This window comes from Aphelocoma coerulescens, chromosome 4A (assembly GCF_041296385.1).
Source record: "Aphelocoma coerulescens isolate FSJ_1873_10779 chromosome 4A, UR_Acoe_1.0, whole genome shotgun sequence".
In the NCBI taxonomy this organism is placed as follows: Eukaryota; Metazoa; Chordata; class Aves; order Passeriformes; family Corvidae; genus Aphelocoma; species Aphelocoma coerulescens.
Genome location: NC_091018.1, coordinates 11,559,188 through 11,581,335, shown reverse-complemented (window position 1 = coordinate 11,581,335; position 22,148 = coordinate 11,559,188). Strand labels below are relative to the sequence as shown.

The 22,148-nt window shown below is 35.8% G+C and overlaps 1 protein-coding gene across 7 annotated transcripts in view; it reads right to left on the bottom strand.

Annotated features, from left to right (window-relative positions):
• STAG2 (STAG2 cohesin complex component) overlaps positions 1-22,148 on the bottom strand; it is a 76,235-nt gene that overhangs the window by 17,083 nt on the left and 37,004 nt on the right. For 5 of the 7 annotated variants that reach the window (XM_069015344.1, XM_069015342.1, XM_069015339.1 and 2 more), the window contains exons 3-22: positions 20,450-20,528; positions 19,180-19,341; positions 16,352-16,448; positions 15,003-15,079; positions 13,217-13,421; positions 10,800-10,951; positions 9,496-9,569; positions 9,258-9,381; positions 8,078-8,176; positions 7,903-7,982; positions 7,272-7,379; positions 6,294-6,405; positions 5,595-5,712; positions 4,768-4,871; positions 3,805-3,897; positions 3,520-3,609; positions 2,253-2,456; positions 655-725; positions 224-311; positions 40-120 (exon numbers count right to left, since the gene is read on the bottom strand). In XM_069015344.1, the coding sequence (XP_068871445.1) occupies positions 40-120; positions 224-311; positions 655-725; positions 2,253-2,456; positions 3,520-3,609; positions 3,805-3,897; positions 4,768-4,871; positions 5,595-5,712; positions 6,294-6,405; positions 7,272-7,379; positions 7,903-7,982; positions 8,078-8,176; positions 9,258-9,381; positions 9,496-9,569; positions 10,800-10,951; positions 13,217-13,421; positions 15,003-15,079; positions 16,352-16,448; positions 19,180-19,341; positions 20,450-20,528 (2,218 nt within the window). The remainder of the gene's footprint in view (positions 1-39; positions 121-223; positions 312-654; positions 726-2,252; positions 2,457-3,519; positions 3,610-3,804; positions 3,898-4,767; positions 4,872-5,594; positions 5,713-6,293; positions 6,406-7,271; positions 7,380-7,902; positions 7,983-8,077; positions 8,177-9,257; positions 9,382-9,495; positions 9,570-10,799; positions 10,952-13,216; positions 13,422-15,002; positions 15,080-16,351; positions 16,449-19,179; positions 19,342-20,449; positions 20,529-22,148) is intronic. The other 2 variants (XM_069015345.1, XM_069015346.1) reach the window with 1 other exon arrangement.

The following is a 22,148-nucleotide window of genomic DNA, read 5'->3' as shown; positions in this document are numbered from 1 at the left end:
CAAATGTTTATTTACTAATACAACTGGAACAAGGCATACCTTTGTGGAACTGCTTTCAGTAACTTTTGCTAGCTGCCAAAGGATTACATAATGAGTACACTGCAGTGCATGAATAACAATCTGAAACCAAAAGGAAAAAAAACATTAGATGACAAAGGCCAATAAAAGAGAGCAACAAAAGCTATTTGTAGTTGTGCCTAAAGAACATGTTTTAACTACAGACCTGTTCTGGCATGTCTCCATTTTCAATGCCAGTTTTCAATAACTTGTAGTTGCAGCCAAACAAGTCCCATCTTGATAGGTCATGAGCACTGCAAGCATTAGAAATGAAGCAAAAAATATTATTTAACTAATACTCTTTCTGCAATTTGAAGTTAACAACTACTAAAAGCCTAACTGGTCAAAAAAAAAAAAAAAGAGAAAAGAAAAAAAATTAGTGTTGAAAAAAACCCAGCCAGTGAATACCTCCCCACCCCAACCAACACACACACAATAAAAAAAGCAAAGCAAAAAAAACCCCATGAAACTGCATTAAAAAGTAAGATATCATAGTAAAAACAAGCAACCCCCTCACCACAAACTCTGATACTGAATTAAAAACAAACAATCCCCCACACCACAAACCCTGACAGACATGTGCAGAAGCCAACTTACTTGTGAAAAGCAGTGATTCTCTTCAGTGTTGACAAGACTTGATATGCATCATCTTCATCAGGTTCCTCCCCCTATTTAATAATCATACAGTGAGACATCTCAAGCAGTGTAGTCTAAGTGAACTGGGGAACTTACTAAAACCAAACACACACACACCCAAAGTGGGGGAAAGGAGAGGGTGGGGACCTGATTCTAAATTATTTATCATGTCACATATGCTTTTAGAAGAGTTAGAGAGATAAGGCAGCAAGCAGTTCATATCTAGAAATGGAGTCAATGATCTTAAATGTCTTTTCCAACCTAGACAATTCCATGATTCCATAAAACAGAGGCAGAAGAAGAGAGAGGAGAGGGGGGTGGGGAAGAAGAAGAAGGGAGGGGAAAAAAAAAATTGAAAAAGCCTAGGATAGTGGAATACAATGTATAATATAGGTGCTTCTATTTTCTCTGAAGAATCCAGCAGAGGCCACTGTCAGACAAAAGACACTGGACTAGATGGGCCACAGGTCAGTACTTCAATCTTACTTTAATCACAGAAAAAAAGGCTTTGAGAGAGGTAAGGGAACTGGTTTGTTCTAATCGTCCCTTAAGTTCTGACAAAGTTGCATTTAGTAAAAAAAGAGGAGTAAAAATGAAAGGGTCAAAAAAGTATCTACTTGCACATAAGATAAACTATCTGAGGTCAAGAAACTCTTCCTTAGTCTAGCAGAGATAATGCAAGTTTTACTATTCTGTAGTTGCACAACCCATCAAAGAACTAAGGATTTCAACACTTCCACCAGAGTATTTGCCATTTTCCTTCAAGCCAACTTCTGACATCTCATTTCCTTGCTTTACTTCTCATTCTTTCTATCACAAAGGGAAACAAATGGGCACATTTCTTGTTTAGGATTTCTAGAACGGAGTTCTAGTTCAGAACAAAAAGCAAGAGAAAAAAGGAGATCTTGATAAACCACATGCATATAAGAAACATTAAGAATGAAGCTGTCAAAAAGACACTTCCTATCTTCCTTACCACAGATGAAGAGGAGAAACAAGTTTTGTCTGAATGTCAGAGATCCCACATAGTACAGTAAAATACACTATCAGAAGATTCTCACTTTTCAAATCAACACAGTGTGGGAACAAAGTTATTTCTGATCCACTAACTGCATCTGCTTGCATTCAGGAAGGGAGGGGGAGTGTTTTCTAGAGATTTTGATATTTAACAACAGTAACATGCAACCACAGGCAAGACTAGCTACAATAGTACATCTGAGAATCCACGGGGAATTACAATACTACAACTCTCAAAAATGTAAGCCTCAAAAGCTAAGAGTAAAACATTTATGTATTTGTTTATCTGAAACTTAACTCAAATTCCCAAAGGATTCTTGTCAAAAGGAGATCAAAATTAAAGACTCACTGTCTTAATGTAAAACACAGTCTGTGTTCACACTATCACAGCAATGACACTGTTGTATTATTGCACTCGACTTAACAGTTTTGAAATTCAGAGGGAAGATCCCATCCTTAGCTCTGGCTTGCAGAGAAAGACAGAAAAACATACTGAAAATATTTACAAGGGCAGGAAAAGGTGATCTTGCACATTAAAATACCTCTTGCAGGAAGTCCTCAAGAAGTCGATTAAACTTGTCTGCCAATTCATCTATTAACTGACTTCTTGCAATGTCAACCCTGTTAAAGATTGTGAATTCTTCATTACAGAGAGCGTGGTAGGTTTTTGAACAGGCTTCCAAAACATCTATATCTGTGTGCTTCTCCACAATATCCCGGATTTGTCGCAGTAAGGCATCCAAATGCTACAAGGAAGACGAACCAAAGAAGAAAATATTTATTTTTATTTATATATATACACACAAATACACGCATTTTTAATAAACCTTAAGGAATTTTAAAAGGTAGATTCTGTTTACTACTTTTGTAACTATGATACAGAACACAAACACCTTCTAGAAAATCAGTGAAGCTTCTGAGAAACTGAAAGTCTATTTACCAAAAATCAAGTTGGAGCTTGTAACAGACCAAATCACCAAAGTGATTAAAAATTTGCTATTTTCAGTATGGTCTTACCTAACACTTGAATTTGCAATGACAACTGAACAACACAGAAGTATTTACCTCCCACTCACACAAACATTTATGCATGTTTGTGTGTGTGTCTTAAAAGCTGTTTAATTGAAGATTTAGTTTCATAACACTCTACTGTCCGCCAGCCAAAGCCAACTTCAGCTGTTCACATATTCCTCCCCTCAACCTGAGTTGCTCATTGCTGCTCTATCACTGTTGGCTATGCTGTCAACTACACCATTTCATCACTTTTTGACTCTAATGATTTCCAGCTACTTCCTCCACAATGCAATAGCACTTTTGAGAAGGAGACAACAGAGATGAGAACAGCTTCACCAACTTCATAAGCATAGGAGATAAAGTGAGAGCAGTAACTTCATCATTTGTGATCTGGTATTCTTCCTCTTTTTCATGCAACGATGATGGTGGCTTTCTAGTTTCAGTGACAGAAAAAGAAAACTTACTAAGCTGTTTCTACAAGCTTTATCTATCAGACAGCTATCTCAAATATGACCATAACCCAGCAATAAATATTCGTGATTTAAATTCATCTAACTGGCAAGATTTTCTGTTAAAACCAGCCAGAAAGGCCTTAGAAAACTCAAACTTCTATTATCTCTAAGAAGAGCAGCCAGTCACAACTGTGAAATCCAAGTCGCATTATCAGTAAGGGTAACAATAAAGAAAATCTCCTTTACACAAAAGAACACTCTTAGAATGGTGACTGAAATTCCAGTGACTAAGTCTAAATTCTCAGACTTTTCCTTTTATGTTAACGTGTGGATGTTACTGTACCTTTTCTAATCGCCCTGTTGTATAAATTTCCAAATCAAAGTACTGTGGCAACTGCAGTAAGTTGGTGACTTTTTCTGCATCTACAGAATACTGCAAAATCGGCAAGGAAAAAAGTTTAGATGAAAAAGTCTTCGACAACATAATTCATTATAGAACAAGTAAATACAAACAAAGATTAGTAAGAAAAAAACAATAAAACTCGTGGCAAGCTGTACCATTAATTACAGAAATATATTCGTAAACAATCAACAACAATCCATCAGTGAGAAATGAAATTAAACCTACCTTTGCTAGCAACTGAGGAAGTGCCACCGCAAAAAGCTCAGTGATTTTTGTCCTGTCATCCAACTGGGTTTTCTTCTCCTTTGCTGTCAGCACCTAAAATATTGGTATTGTGAGGATTTTACAACTAAAAGTTCTGGTGCAAAGTTTCATTATCATTAATGAAATGATGATTAGGTACATGGACCTCTAAAATCACTGTAAAATATCAATGTAAAGCAGGAGGGAAGTGTGCAATTAAAATAAAAAGGAAAAAACAACAATTCAGCATTCAAAAAATGCAATTCAAAGTTAGTCCTAACACTATTATCTTGAAAACAGAAGTGATAACCTATAACAAAAGGTTTACCTTTCCTGCAACAAAACAACATGACTGGAACGACAATGTAAGAATGGGGACCCCTTCAGCTTAGAACTTTTAATGATATTTACTCAATTAATTTGTCAAACCTATCTTCATACAAGCTTTCAACCTGCAATTAAATGGGTTTCTTACCAAAAGATGCACCAGTCTTGAGAGAAGACTGCTTAATGCCTAAGTAAAAGAGGCTGTCTAAACTCTGTATAATCACAGAAAAGCCAGTTGGTGGACTGGACTTCTTCCAAGAGACTATGGAGTGTATTTTCCTTTCCCTCATTTTGCTCTTTCACACTGAAAATAGTTTTAGCTTTTCCCAAACATTGATTCTTGTCCTCCTTTCAAACCAATACTGTTTTCAAAATCAAATTTTACTGCCTTCAATAGTACAAACAAATGCAGTAGCTCAAACAGTACTAAGCACATGCCAACATTCAGAAAAAGCAAACTAGCCAGGGTAATCAGATAAATGGAGGCCGTGGAGACCAAAGCTGAATCTCCGATCTCAGTCCCTTCAGCAGCAACAGCCTACAATCTTTTCCTTCTTCCCACACTGGCCCCACAGAGCCATTCCCACATCTCTAGACGAGTAGTTTTTTGCTTCCTACCCTTTTCCCCGTTCCTCTTCCCACAGGAGGATGACATTCAGCTGCTTGCCGAATTGTACAAAGCATTATTTCAATCAGTGCGCTTTCCTGTCTGTCCGTTAAAGCTGAAATTTAAGAAACAGACGTTAAGACACAACTTATTTTTCACTTTCCACAAGGATCACAATATGTTGGGGTTTTTGCTTGGGCTTTGGGGTTTTTTTGTGTTTTTTTGTTTAAGGCAAAAAGACAGACATGTAGACCAACAGTTCATTTCCAGAGGTGGGGGTGGCAGAGGGGATAGAGAAAATAAGTACCGTATAAAATGACACCAGAAAATATTGAAAAATTGAGGGAATATCACTGGAGGAGTCACAGAAACAGATGGAATAAATATTAAGTTTTATAATCATTTTACTTCCTTTCCACTTTTCAGAGGTCCATTTACTAGGACCTACGAATTACAGAATTAAGTCAGGAGTTTTGTTTGGATCTACTGACATTAAAGAAATTATAGTATTTTTTCCATATGGTACTTGTAACAATAAATTAACCAGTTTCACAAGCAACTTAGTTTCTCTAATGCCAGAAGTTCAGCCTGAACTTGTGGAACAACAAGGCAACACTGCATGCTAATTCCTTCTCTTTTCTTCTAACCATTGTTCTTGTGTTGCACTTCCATACAATGTGGTGATCCCTTTCTACTCTTCCTCACATTTCATAATTGGTATTAGTGACTTCTTATAGTCATGGAAACATAGAAGATACATGTAAACATCTTTTTCCTTATTTCAAGCCTAACAAAAACTGCACAGCAATATAAACAAATATCTACAAAAATGTCTTACGTTCTTCTCCATTGAGAGGCTCCTCCAGCAGAAGACTGTTCATACATTCCCAGTCCTTCAAGAGGTCTGTAGCACAGTCCCACATGCTGTCCACAAGATAAGCAGCGTGTTCATGCAACTAAAATGAGAACAGATTAAGTATTTTATCAGCAATGAAGTTCATTACAGAACTATAATAAAGAGTATTTCTCGCACTTGGCTCCTGCCTGTGGCAAAAATACAGAGCAAGTTTTGCAAGCTCTCTGTTTAAACTGAAGATTTTCTTCCCCATTAACTTAAAAAGATGAATCCAGACCAACAGCTACAAGGAGTAGTGCTACAAGATCTGTCAGAACTTGGGGCATAGGTGGGTAGAGGTTGCTGGGTTTTTCTGCTTTTTTCTCTCTCCCCTTTTAACTCTGTTAAATCACAATTTCTTTACATTGATACATCATCATGTTTGTCAGACTAGCACTCGCAGCCTGTCTCAACATGGTGTACTGACAGACCCTTCAAATAAACACAACCACACAAAACAGTCTTTTAACCCCCAGGTTGCTCAAACAACAGGAAAACCAGGACAGATTCATGGTTATTAACCAATGAGTGGGGGAAAGAAAAACAACAACAAAATGTAACTGAAAAAAATTAGAACAAAGCTCAACAAAAAAAACCCCACACACACCACAAAAACAAGGATATCCCTGAAACCCAACTTACTTCACTTTCCAAAAAGAAAAACACTAATGTCTTCACAAGATTAGCATTTGGACTTTGTCTTCCCCTCCTTTTCAGTATTCCATCATCTTCAGCATCTCTGCGGCTGAAAAGCCTAAAAGAAGAATTATTTCTTGACAAGTTTCTTCTTCCTTGCCTTCACCATAGTCAATTCACATCAAGATATCTGGTTTTTATGCACTAAATACCTTGTTGCTTGGCTCCACATTTTATTTTGAAAGGGAGTAATTTGGGACAAGTATCATTTGAACCAGTTCATATATGCATTTTATATATGCTGAGTCAATATTCCACTGACTGTTTCCAGTGGAATGTATAATTGTAACAAAATGCTTTAAAAACATCAGTGATAATTACAGGTACTTGAGGTCCTATGCTCCGCCTTAGCAAATTGTATTTTCTGATCCTCCCTAAAGGAGACTTTAAAGCAGCTAGGAAATACTGGAAGGAGGTCTGATAAGTATTAGACGGAAACTCTATTTGTTCTGCTACACACCTGACACATGTTGGATTTTTAGTGGATTTTTTAAAATGAAAAATATTTTATGAAATGGTCATATAGGACAATGGGGAAGAGGCGGGCACAGGGGAGGAACTACAAATGGGAAAACACTCATTATGACGCAAGCCCAAGTTTTAGGCCCCAAACTATGTAAGCATTTTAAGATGTTTTACAGGAAGGATGGGAAAGGAGAAGACATAGGAACATTTTTATTATATTCCCTGAAGGTACAAGCTTTCAAAGTGCAGCCTTCAAAACTGCTCTCTATTTCCCATTTAGAAAAACTACCGCAGTTCAGAAAATACAGTAATGTTACATTCTCTCTTCTTTCTTAAGGCCACTTCATGATTCATTTTTTCCTTTTCTTAATTAAAACTAGTAAGAATCATTGTATTAATGCACACAAATGCACAAAAATCTATCGGAGCAAGAAGTTAACTGTAATTTCTCCATCTTACTTTTTATAAAGAAATTCCCCTGCGGCAACTGCTACTGGCCGATGAGCTGAATAAACCAGGTGGTAGACATTTTCACAGTCTTCTGCAGTCAGAACTTCTTCACTACTCCTAGGGGTAGGGATGGGAAGAAGGAAAGAAAGAAAGAAAAAACAAAAAAAGGCTGAGTCAACAAAATATGAACTCTAATGAGGGAGATGGAAATGAATGAGAACCTAGACCTTTTCCTTCAATTTATCATCCTAAAATTCAGTCTTAGTTCCAAAGTCTTCCTGAACAAAATATAATGATGAAGTACGAGCTACTGCTAGAAGGTTACGCTCAAGAGTTCAACTACCGCGTAACGTTCAACATATTCCGTGTTCTTCATTTCAAACATTCCATGATAGTTAAAAACTATGAGGCTGAATTCGAAGTTCCCCTATGCCTACTGAACTGTGGGAGGTAAGTAGTAACACTGTTCTAGACAGATTACTTTTGAAATTCCATTTTGTTTGAGTGCAAGATGTACAGACATTTCTATAGCCTTCAGATAATCTGAAGCGTCATGCTGCTGGCCTCACCCACAGGGATGAGAAACACTCAAGGTTCAGTATGGGTTGTACGTCAGGTAAGGAAATATATATGTACTTACTGTAAAACAAGAGTGAGTAATTTTATTGCTTGGACTGCAACATCATATTCTTTGTCAAGAGTCATAGACACAATTCTGTCCTAAGAACACAAAAGAAAATATTTTTGAAGAGGAAAGAAGTGTAATGCAACTTTAAAAAAATTCATATATACCAGAAGTAAGAAGTTACACTAACCTTGAACCGACTGGTGAAGAGCTCCAATTTGGAGTTAAGCTCCTTATTATAGTAAAGCCCTTGCAAAGCAGTTAGGCATTTGAGTCTTACTTCTCCTTGCTAAAATAAAATTAAGAACTGAATTAAAAGTCAAGTATAGGATACAAATGTGATCTTCCTGTCATACAAGACAAGTTTCTTTTACAGTCAGAATTAATTCAAAGACAAAGATTAAATGCTGTCACAATATACTACCAATAATCATGCTAATGACATAAGAATATAACCTTGTTTGTAACAAGGCAGTGAAGCAACAAAACCAAACAAAAACCTCCAAGGTCTTACTGCAGTTACCATCTCCATGAATCAAAATACACCTGTTTTGTTCTTTCTAAACACTCAAGATATTCTATCTTTGATGACCATCCCTTGTGCAGTCAGAATTACTAAGTAGATAATGGAAGAAATATTCCTCCTGAAATACAAGATCTACTTCAGCAGAGAACATGTTTTAAGGTACAGATGACCTCAAGCAGTTTCTATCGCCCACTGTCAGAGGTTATTGGGTTTTTACACCAAGCCCATGAACAGCACAGCAAGACTGAACATCCCTCATCTCTTTCACTTAAAATTCAATAGCTTAAAGTTTCCAATGCAAGAACTGAGGCGATGTGCTGACTCAGCAATGAGTCAGGGAGTATTTGTAAACTATCTATTGACCTCTCCAAGCAGAGAACAGTCTCCAGGTGGTAGTTGATAAATACAGCTTGAGGCACTCACCAGCATAAAAGGGGGTTTTCCCATGCTTTTTACAGCTAAATGAGAATGCTACAGATTTTCTTAACTTGGCAAAACAGAGAACTGCCAGGCTACAGGGCTACATTTGTCCATATCACATGCATTAATTTGAAGTAGTTAAGTACTATGAATCACAAGTTTGCATCAGCAATAAATAAACAGAAAAGATCATTTGCCTACAAATAACAGTTCCTTAAAAAAAATCTGTATGTACTCTCTAAAAACATTCAAAAGATTCAAGTCTGGCTTATACATATTTTGAAATGCCAGTACTTCTGAGTGATAAGGAAAGCAGTGACCAATTCAAACAGTTAAGAGATCCAAACCTAGTCTGGAAATATCAATAACCAAACCCACGGAGCTCTGCTTCTTGGTTCTGCTCCTTTTGCTCAGTGCAGTTTACCTTGTCATGCATAGTCCATCCCACGTATTTTAAGTAGCTGTCATTGAGAAAGGCATCACTGTACATTTTCATCCATATTCCAATCTCCTCAATGCAGATGGCTCTTATTTCAGCAATTGCATCTCTGTGGAGGGAAGTGGGGCAGTAAGTTCAAACAGATGAATAATTAGAAATAACCTGTCAACAGCTTCCAGAATAGATTAATGGTGCTACACATTACTTACTAAGAGAAACTTACCGGTATCTATGCACAAAAACACCTTTAAATATTGCATTCATCATGTTTTCTATTTCATCCTGATTTTCTTGAAGCTGAAAGAATGTAGAGAGTACATAAACAGTGAGCAGCACTTTTACAGTCAGATCAGATGGTGCTGATGCTAGACGAACTAAACTAACATTTAACATTTTAAGTGTGACCATTAAATCCTTTCACAGATTTAGAAATATTCACAGATCTGTTTCACAGTACAATATGCTATTATTTAAGAAATTGTATCTACCACAGCATACAAATTTTAGTAATTCTGACCACTGGAAAACAGTTCTTCAAGTGCAACAAAGATATCTTGGGTTTCTGAAAGGTCCTTCTTAATTAATTTATAAGAAAACCTGATTTCATTTTCTAGTAATATCGGTGCTTTTTTATGTATCTATGTATTACTCACACTAGGACTGGCCCTGCACACAAATCTAATAAAACTACATTGAATAGGTGGTTAAGAGATCAGTCTCGAACTGCAAGATCTTTGGGAGATGATCAGAAGACAAACTTGTTAGTTTGTCTGAACTGTCAGGAAAAAAAAACCCTTAACAGGTAACAGCACAAACGCTGAAGAGCAAAGGTGAGATGTTTCCTTTGATCATCAAAAAGTTATTTCTGATGTTTAAAAAACCTAAAAGAAAGCAAACACCACCACCCAAAAAACCCCAAAAAACAAACAGAAACCAAACCACTAGCTGCCCCAAAAGTAAAAACTGAAACCTGATTGAATTAGGGCTTTCAACAAGACAACACTGTCAGCAATGAATCAGCAAGTCTCTTTTACACAAAAGAAAGAAAATAGAAGTAGACTGCATTTTCAATTTTGATAGTGCTTTCTGTAGATGAAAAAAGCCTTATCTAAAGCCTTTAAACACACTTTCTGCTGAGATCATTATAAAAAGCAGTATTTTGCTCCAAGATCACAGAGGTCTTTTCTAGAAGCCAAAACCTGTCAATGTATGGTAATTCTTATTACATATTTGAGCTCAGTGTAGGAAACTCATCGAGAAATACAACAAAAATGTATCTATTACTGATTGCGGTCTCTCTCACCAACCTTACTACAACACTACTGTTTTTAAGACTCAACATTTACTTCTTTTTACAGAAAACCCAACAGTAAGAAGCATCTTCCAAAGTTTTTTAAATATTAAACATGAACAACCTGAAGAATTAGAGAGACGAATAACTACCAAAGTCAATTACAGAACAAAATTAATTATTTGCTCTCATTTATGAACACTTATCATATGCACACCAGCTAGAGTTGCACTAACCTCCTTTCTCTTCTGTAGTAAGAGTTCCAGCCTATCATTAGCTCGTTTCCCAATTATTTTATTTCGTTCTGCTTCATACTGCCGCTGTGTGTTGTCCATGTTAATACTCAGATTTAATGCCACATTCACTAAAGCAGTCATCAGTTTCATGGCTACAAAAATAAGTGAAAAGAATAAGGATTATTTAAAAGGTTACCTGATCTAAAAAACTTAGAAGAAAAATCTTGACACCTCTTCCTGTCAACCCTTTCTGTATTTATCAAAATATAGTCACTGTAAATTTTTAGATACACAAACTTGAGCAATGTCTTACCAAGCACTGCATCATTATTTATCAAGACAATAGATATAATACTGCTATTCTGTTCTTTTTTGTCGCTTCTTTAATGTTATGTGCATTCTTATTATTACAAGCGAATTATTATTGTTGACTTGTGATAGAGGGTATGTTTCCTCCCCAAAATGAAGATAGAATACAAAATTTACAAACATAGCTCAAGAAATACTTAAAGAATTCCATTATCAGAGTCAGTTAGACTGATACCATGCAGTCTTAAATATACAAGAAGTTTCTTTCTTGAAAAGGAAATGTCTTAGACCACCAATGCCACCATATCACACCAGTCTTTTCCCTTCAATTTAATTTTCACAAGGGGCAGGTTTTTCAAAGATTCATTTATTAGCAAAAGCAGAAAAAGCACATTAGCCAACTACAAGCCAGAAAACAGAAAAGCAAAATATAAAATACACTTGCACAGGATTTTTGGTGTGCTTTTCTTTTTAAATCAACCCTTTTTAAATGAGTGCATACAAATACCCCATTTTCAGACACTAGAAGGTGATCAGTTGTGTACTTGCTTATCTTGTGAGTTCCTGTAACAAGGCATAAAAGGGCTTGCACTGGCAGAGAACACACAGAAAATTCTTGTGCGTGTACCACCAGCAAAAAGCTGATGAGCAAGGCTTCAAAGACATGCAGTTATATTGAAATATCATTTCACACTGTGATCTCCAAGGATATAAAGATTAAAGAACAAGTCTCAGCTAATCACAGAAGCCAAAATTACCAGAAGTACCAGTAAACATGGACACAAGGATTTTGATGGCACTCTTTTCTGTATACAATACAGTCTTCAACACTACAAACAGTAAAACTCAGATGAACACACAAAACCAACATAATTGATACTGATGTGAACAAATGCAAACATATGGCTCCAAAAAATATTTTGTGTGACAGAAACTGACATGCAACAGGGCAATTTCTGCAACTTTTACTCAGGCACAGCTCAAATTAAAATATATATATATAAAAACTTGCTATTTAAGACCTAGAATTTGTATTAGTCATATAGTACAACAGTCAGAATTGCTGATACAGCAGAATCTGTAAATTCTCCTGAAATAAAAGAGTTTTGTTCCTCTCTCCATAAGAAATGTCCTGGCTGGTGGAAGCCTCACAGCAGCAGCAGCCCCATGTGCAGTGTGCTAATGTAAATTCAAGAAAACTATCATGGATATAGAAGGGCTGACAGGACAGTCAGGACTGAAGCCAGCTGTAAATCAGCCAGGTTCAGGGAAGCTAACAATAATTACTTCCAGTGTGGCAAAACCTCAATTCCATGCAGAAGCTAAATTTACCTTGTTCAAAGTAAAATTGCTACAATAACCTCATATAAGCTGACAGTCACACAATACCATTCACAATCCTTCCTCAGTAATCAGTGCAAGTTTAGGACTTAGAAGCTCATCCTTTGTCCATACAAAGACATATTTCTTTGAAACACTCTGTACTTAACTCATAAGAGATTTCTCTACAATTTAACAGATTGGGAAAAAAATTATGTGAAAAGATCAATTACATAAAACAAAGAAATTTAGAGACTGCATTACTGTTGAAAAAATTCTTTGAAATTATTTCTAATGCAAAGACTGGAACTGCTACTTTACACTGCACCATGGCCTCAATATGTAGCAGAAAATAAGTTTGTAGTAAAAATTGCATCCAACATAAACTACAACTTATTTTTGACTTAATGCAGAGCATGAACAGGTTCAACTGCATTTGAGATTAAAAAGATTTACACCCTTATTTATGACCAAAGACAAACTAGTAGAACCAACAGAAAAGTTTGCTTCTATTTACTTTTTCTACTAGACTTAAAGGCAATAAAAACTAAGTACCAATAAAAATTAAGCTAGCAAAGAATGCTTTAAAATAGTGCTGTTTTTTTCAGTACCAAAAATCCAAGATAAAAAGCTGTCCCAAAGCAAGTTGCATTAGATAAAAACTGTATCACACAATAAAACACAAGTTGAATGTTGAGTATCAAGAAGTTTAACCAGAGTAATTCTGTCCCGTGCAACACAAAACATTAAACGTAAGCAGTACCCAAATAAATACATAATTCACTGACCTGCCAGTGTGCTAGTGTGCCGAAACGCTCTGACTTGTGAGTCTGACAGCCCCGTAAGCAGTGAAATGACAGTATCCATCATATATTCATCATATATGATGCTATATTGACATTGTCGGACGAGTACTCCAATGAACTCACAAAAACTGGATTTGAACTTCTTCCACTGGGGGCCAGCCATAGTTAGTGGATAATCTCCACTATCCTATTAAAACACAGAAAAGGAAACAGGAAGCTCTTTCAAACATCTTAAAAGTTATTTCATTAAATAAAGATTAAGAAGAGAAGGGTACAACTTTAAAGCCAAAATCTCCAAGGCCTTAGAAATGATACATCAGAAGAATATGATTCCATAAATATGCATATACTTTGCAGCTGAGGCTTGTCACACAAAGACAACATTCTAACCACTAGTTTATCTTTCTTGTTTGACTCAAAAAAAAAAATTATATGCATTATAAATCTGCTTCATTACACTAGAACCATCACCTGGACAGTTAGGTGACAAGTTTAGGAACAGTCAGAGCAGGATCATAATAATGTTTACAGGGAAATGCTTACATACCAGACTGAAACTTCCTGAAGTCATAAAATTACCTACTACAACACCTTGAATATAACAAATGTGTGTTCCTCTCCTGATATGGGAGCCTTTACAAATGATGGTAAAATGACAGGGAGAAAAAAAAAATCATTTGTGTCAGTGCTTCTGTGAATAGTTTCTTTAAGAGGCTGAACAACAATACAGATTGAAAAATAAAGAAAGTATCCATGAAAAGGGATTAGAAATCTGAGAGCTGTTCATTTCAATTCTGTTACCAAAAAAAGTGACCATGACTGTGATTAAAAACCCCAAGTACCAACAGTCCCAGGTGTGGCTTCACAAATTTTATACAACTACTGCCTCAGAGCAATCAAATCTATTTATGCATTGAAGTAATTCTAAGGAATGCTAAAATCCTTTTAAAGAAAAGGATATTACATTTTCCCCTCAGTTTAAGTTATGGATGTTTTTAATTATTGGAGGGGTGGCAGTGGAGAGAATTGTTTCTGTACTACACAAATCTGGGGAGGAGGTTTTAAAGCTACATTTACGTTCTCTGAAACACAAGATGAAAGGAACACCACTCAAACCCAGGAAAACCAAAAACAAACCAAACCCAAATCAAACCAACAAAAAAAACCCCAAAACAAAAACTACAACAAACAAACAAAATAAAAATAACCCCACCCATCACCCACTAAAAAAACTCCCTACACTCATTTACCCCCTCCCCTCCAAAATCTCATTTACCCCAACACTCTGTGGAACAGAAAGTGACAATTTAAAGGGAAAAAAGCCATAATCCCCATGCAAGAAAAAGCATTAGTCTTCAATTGGAGAATAATCAAATTTAAATCCCCACAATTGGTAGATTAATGAATGCATAGACATAAATTTAGCAACCATTTTAAGAGAGAATTTAAAGCCTTACATAAACAGCAAGATAGGGAGGGATCCCCCATAGTGCCACCATAGTAGGAGTTCCCACTATTTAAAAACAAAGTCAGTATTGATTTCTTAAACCACTAATCAAATATGTTGCATACACACAAAGCTTTACTTCCTAGTTTTATAAATTCAGTGAAATAAGAGAGTTTAATATTTTCATTCATAAAAGTCCTGTAATTTTTGCAACTCCTTATTCTTGAAATAAATGTTTAGTAATGTGAAGCAGCAAGATTAGGACAAGTAAAAAGAAAATAAAAATTAATATTATACATAATCAGCACTTCATTAACTTACCTCATCAAATTCTTCAGTCATTTTTCGGATTATTTCAGAATTCTGCATATGTCGGAACATCTCTGCTGTGACAACTCCTACAATTTAGATATTAGGTCATTAGCATTGTTAATATGAAAGCTGTAGATGGCAGATGACATACCTACTGCTACAATGTAAAAATAATTCATTTTCACCTAATCTACTGATTACACACGTATATTTTTAATAAATTTCACATTTTTTCTTCTACCATCCATGTATAACAAGCACTTAGTACCATCTATATATGCGGGGTTTATTATTATTCTTTTCAAGAAGTGTGTGCATGTACATACACATCTAGAATTTACTCATTCACTCATATTCAGAAGTCAAAGATACTTGTGCCAGACCTCTGTATCACTGAGCAATTACACCATCTGAAGTGACCTTTTTGGACTCAATATTCTAAATGGTGCAAGACATTTCTGAACAGCTGTATTGCTACTTATGATCTTCTGCACTGCAATAAACAGAGTACTTTCAATTCTATGCAATTTCTATTTGTCTTAGCCTCCAATTGTTAGACCTCCCATAGTTTACTGCAAAATTCATGACAAGGATCATCACAGAAAGCACTGAAAGATTCTGTGGCTTTATCTTGTAACAAAAATCAAAAGGTCACTACTCTTGAAAGTGCAGATAACCTCTGAGGAAAAGTTAGCTTTCTAGAGATTTATGCACATTAAAGGTTTTATCAGGACAGAGAAACACTTGAGCAGAACAAATTACATCCAGTCCTCCTCTATCAAGCACAGGGACACTGGAAGGCAAGTTACCTTCTCTTCAAAAGGAGGTGAGAGGTAAAAGAATGAAGGACATGGAAATGAAGAAAGAAAAATCAGAAAGAAAAAGAATATGGAAACACAGTCTTACTGTAGACAGGCAACCATTAAGTTGTCCATAATATCTTTTAAAACAAGCATGTCTACAAAAGCTATGAAGCAATCTTAAAATAATCAACATCAAGAAATAGGTACATCCAAATTAGAATTTCAAGAGTGAGCAAGCTGAACTATCAGTGTTAGGAGAGATGATTTTCTGAAATAATAGCAGGAACAAAGGAAGATGAAGCACATGTTAAGTACCAGTACTGATTTCTATCCACTGTAAATACAAAAGGCTTAATCAACACTTTAAGCTACAGTACAATATTTCTAAAGCTCCTGCTCCCACCTTCGGAAATAGTAATTTAACTCCAAGAACTTGATAATGTAAATTAGCTGTGGGGATGAAACAGTTCTACAGCATCAGTAGTATAAAAGCAAAGATTGAGAATCATACTATAATATTACTTAAATGGATGAGTAACCATTTCAGTATCTTACCTTTGCAGCCTGAACACTGAATAAAGAAGTTAATGAGATCAAGAAGTGCTATATCTCTGTCATGTTTGTATGACTCTATCCAGTCATCCACTACAGACTGAAAGAAAACAAATAAAAGGCACTGCTCAGTTTTCTTAAATCGAAGATGTTGTTACTTAACTGCTTTCCAGTAAGTGGTGGTTCTTCATCCCTTAAGTAACTTGAACCCTCTTTTTTGATTAATACAGAACTAAATGTTTAAATAATCTTTTACTGTCTTAAGTTCTCAAGAACTCATTTTATTCTATAAACATATACCAGTACAAAACCGACACCTAAACATAAAGCTCAGGAATACCATATACTCCTACAGTAACGTTTTTGGAGGAAGAATACAAAAATAATTGGGGTATTTTACAGAATCATGTTTTTTATTTACACCTTCCTCCTGCTCTGCCAAACTATTGACACTTCTCTGAAGATACTATTTGTGCATTCAATTCAAACAGCAACAGTTCTTTAAAAAAATGTGCCTCTGATGAATTTGCTTCAACCACATTTGCTGTAACAGGATCAAGAGCACTGCCCTACACTCCTTGGATATTAATTACTCTGTAGTCACTAAGCCAAATAGGAACAAGCACGTTTTATTAAAAAAAAACCTTAATGTGAAGCAATTAAACCTGTCATAATAATTTTGAGAAAACAGAATTTACCTGCAATTATGTTTTAACCATCCACTTGTAGAGTACAAACCATCTACTGCCAAGGTCATAAAAGCACAGAATCACACAATTTTATTAACACAGGTACAAGAGACTCACTCAGGTTTGACCTTTTTTTATACGTTCATACCCTTCCCTAAATGATGGAATAATTCCGAATTTCAAAGACAGCTGGACTACGAAGCATCTCCAAAGCTTCCTGTCTGTATTCTCAGTGCTCACCCTCACAGGCAATACTGCTGTGAGGACAAATAGAACATATTGCCATTGAGAAAAACATCTGAACAGAGATACAGCTAAATCCCTCTTCCCTGAATCTCAGACTGTGTACAGTGTGATGCACAACTTCAACTTCTGTCAGCAAGACAAAAAGAATGAAAAACTCAAAGTGAAACTGTCATGGTCTTTCCAATAGGAATAGAATCTGTGAACTAGAACTGAGGGGATTGACCTGAAGGGAGGGATAAAATATGAAGAAAACATCTTAAATTTGGCTTCTAAAGAAGGTCATCATGCAAGAACTGAAGAATGATAGGAATGCAATAAATATTTCAATTAGGCAGTTTTGTTTTCAGAATCTATTCAATTTAAAGAAGCTCCAGCAAAACAGTCGTTTCTTGAAGTGTTTTGTCTCTGTGAATGAATCACCTCTTTTTCCCAGAGAACAGACACTAATTCACAGAATCACAGAATGGATTAGGTTGGAAAAGACCTCTGAGGTCATTGAGTCCAACTTATGACTTAACACCACCTTGTCAACTAATTCAGAAGGTACAGAATAAATTGAAAATAAAATAGTTAACTTAAAATTATTACCAAAATTTTTCCAGATAAGCAAACACTGAGGGCCATGGAGAAAACTTTGTACTGACTGCTGAAATGGACTTTATTTTAGAAATAATTTGATTTTTTTTTTCCTAATTTTAAAAAATTTACAAAGATTCAGGTATCAATTTCCCAATTCAAGAGAGTAATCCGACCTGGAAAAGGTCCATTTCGCCCTTGGAAAGCAAAATATTTTGACTGTATATCATTTTAAACAGTTAAAATGTCATGAAGATACAATTACTGATAACTGGCTGAAAAAGTTGCACACAGAGCAACAGTTAGAGAAGTATTGTTTTTCCATCCACTTTGAAATCGAGCAAAACAAATGATGGGAGTATCAGAATTTCTCTGTGCAAATACATCAAAGTAATTTGTTCTTGCTCCCAGCTGTAATGCAGGAGCCTGCAAACCTTGAGAGGACTGCACAGTGACCCAGCTTCCTGCATGTGTATTACAGGAGCTGTAAACTCCAGACTTCCAATCCCAAAGATAGTCTTTCTTCCAAAATGCCAAGGAGTCACATGAGTGAGTCAGCAGGAAAGCTTCATGGCTGACAGGCTTACACTTTATTACACTCTAACCCTGTATTGACTGGGAGACCTACAGACAAGCAAACACTTTTTAAAAAACCCAACAAAAACAGAGCAGTATTTCTTAAATAGTCTGACTTCAGTCCTGTAAGTAAATGCAGTGCAGAGAGTGCCTAACGTAGATAATGGAACAGGTTAAATTTCCCCTAAGTTGACTTGGCCAGGGTATATTGCTACACTGTAATTGGCTGGAATTTGGGTCAGGAAATTTAAAGAGAAGCTCTTAAGTTGTAGCTAGTGATTTTACTTTGGGTGCAAGAAGAGAAGCAGCTATTTATTTTCAGATAACCTAAGCTCTGGATGCATGTAAAAACTACAGATTCTCATTAAGTTCTATGACAACAATAAGTCTGAACCACATTTGTATTTAGTTACCACCACACAAAAAGAACTTTAAAGTCATGCAATCCAAAATAACCTTTTTTCATTCAGGATACTAAAAACTTACTCTGAATCATAGTATGAATTTATTCATTACATATGTAATTACTCATGAATAACATTTTAAAATGAAAAATCAGTTTATTTGAATTTAAACATCAACAAAGAAAAACCACTTTATTTTGATCTTTATATACAAGTAAAACTAGCAAATTGAAGGAAAAAATTACTTGAGATTTCATTTGATTAAACTGCATGTAAAGGAAAATATTATTATATATAAATTGTATCTACATCCAAGTCATAGAGATATCCCAGGTCTTACCTGCATAGCACTCTTGCCCATTTTAACTACTTCAAAGAGCATCATGTTTTCCACACCATTCTGTTGGTGATGTCCATTCATCCGATTTGGACCACCAGGTTTCCCTCCTCCGTTTCCACTCTTCCCCTTCTCTGCTGGTCCTTTTTTTCCTTTTTTACAGGTCTGCAATCACACACACAAGAGGTTTTACTTAATTATTATGAAGTATTAATAAAAAGAAATCACTATCCATACCATAACAAATATAGACAAGGCCTTTGATTTTCAGTAACCATATTTTTTAATATTTTACATATATATGTGTGTGTATATATATACATAAACTCAAGAGTTGAGAACAGCAGATCCTGAGTGATACAAAGACCAGCAAGAACTCTGCAGGTTCTCCTTCTTCCTTCCCTCATTTAAAATCTTTTAGCAACTAAAGATGTGATTAGTGATAGTGTATAACACAGATTTTCTCATGTAAAACAGATTATACATATTTCCTTTAAAACAGCTAAGGTGATTCCCTTAAAACATCACAAAGTCTCCTCTGCAATTCATTAACCTTTTGTTTTTTCCTATGAACACACATTTGCAAGTGGGGGTGAGGAAGAGCAGACAGGTGTCTTCGTATTTGATTTCTCAAATCAAGTATGACTTACAGAAAGAAAAACATTAAGTACAAATTACATGACCATTGTGCACAATCTATCACCACCTCTCAATAACCAGGTGCTCTGCACTGGTACAGGCACATGGGGTGTCCAATGAGGGGTCACAGTCCAGGCCAGCACTCAGCAGGGAAGGAGCCACACATGGTGGGTGTGAAGCCAGTGAGAGGCACATGGGGAGGACAACTGTCCAAGGAAGGGAGAGAAGGGCTGGGAACTGGGTTTAGACCTCCCACTCCACTACTGTAAACTCCTGTCTGGAACCCGTTAAAAAAACCCTTTTAACAGCATAATTGGTTTCTGTTCACTTTTCAAATTAAAAGACATAGAATTCGTGATGAATCTAAGTATAGGATGGAAAATATGCCAAGAAACTGATCAAATCAAAGCTTATCCTTTCCTTCCCTACTTCCCTTATGCCTTCAGAGCACTAAGAAAATACCACTGAAACAGTCAAGATGAAGCCTTTCCATGCAAATACAAATATGAACTCTAGCCACAGAACACTTGCATTTTCAGAAAATATTCCTTGCTCATTCAACTTCAAAGCAAGTGCTAAATTCTTCAACTCATAACAGTAGAAATGTTTCAGTATCCCTAAAGACTGAACATACTTTGCCTTTGCCTTGTTTTTGGTTTTTTCCTTCAATATCCTCAAAGTCTGTATCAGAAGAGAAGTGTGTTTCAGACTCCCTGCAAGGATGAAAAGACAAACCATTTACACATTTCATCAGAAACATTCTTAAATATATGACGTAAAATCACAGTATGCCCTCAGTCCAGTAAGTCAACACCAACAGTGAAACTGTTTTTTTCCCAAGCCTGCTGTTGAGGAACAGAGCATATCCCCACACTCACAGCCTATCCTGTCTCCTCTCAACAACGTATCTGTGAAGGAAGCCATACAGTAAGATTAAAAGATTTGAGGGTAGGTAGAAAATAGCAGCAGGCTGGGAACCATGCCTTTGGCATGTGACAAACATGACAACATCTCAAAAAGCAAAGAGCTTTAAATATCGGCCACAAATACTTAAACAAAATGAGAACGAGAAAAAACCCAACAGCAAAAAAAAATCCCCAAAAGCATCACTCTCCCTGACAACCAAAGTGTCTCAACAGATTTCTTCATGCTGTTAGAAACTTAGGAAATAATTAAGAGGTTTGCACTTATGTTGAAAGGTACAGAAAATAAGTTTATGTCAGGTTTCCTCACCAAAAAGATAAGCTGTAGTTCTGTTTAGGCTTATAAGGTAAAAATATACTAAATACACAAACTCATTTATTTGGTTTCCTACACAGTAAAATATGCTGCATTGATACACAAATCCTTTATTGCCAACACTGATAGGAAGATGGTATGTGAAATGACCTGAATTATTAACAGAGAATGCTTGGCTTGTGTATTCTCTATTTCTACATTTCCTGTAGAATTTAACTTAAATGATGCTACTAGACCTCATTTTAACACACAGATGCAGTAACAATGAATTTCAGCTACTATCTTACTGATACACACTTCCTAATTCAATTAACAAAACAATCAGAAAGATCACCAGAGGCGCAGAGACTCATTCCTATGGATTTATTGATAACATTCTAAAACACTCCAGAAAGCTACAGTCTCTCACTACTGCAAGTGTCTGAAAGGAGCTTGCTGACTTTTGACGTGGATTCTGCCATGTCTGGTTTTGCTGACTATGTAAGCTGATATGGACTGGAAAAGCCTCCATCAGAACGCTGGGGGAGGAATGAAAGAAGGGAAAAAAATGGAAAAAATTTCTTCTTCAAATATTCCTAGATGTTTTTATTTTCACAGAAAGAACTAAATACAAACTCCAAACACTCCACTACACAATAAACTGTACCCACAGAGTACAAAACCATTATAAACCATTATAAACAGTTATATAAAAACATTATTTCATATTAAACCATCTTCCAATTTATTTCTAATCTTTATTTCTCACTGAAAAGAAAAAACACCCACACAAACTCATTGATACAAAACTGCATCTTTGCATCTTTTTAGACTTCATAACCAAGTTAATCCATTTCAACAGTCTAGAGAAATGTATTCATGCCAATCCCTTGACAATAAAGGAGGATGAACTGGATTCTTTTGGTCTGCTTAAAATAATCACTTTACTTCTCTATCCAAAAGTGTAATCTCTACCTAATTCTAAATCTTGGAAATTACCCCAAGACAGAAATTCAAATGTCTGTTTCTTTAAAATTGTGGGAAGACTAAATGCTTAAAATTACATCAAAAACACCAAAGAAATTATGCTGAGGGAAGCCATTACTTTGGCTTTA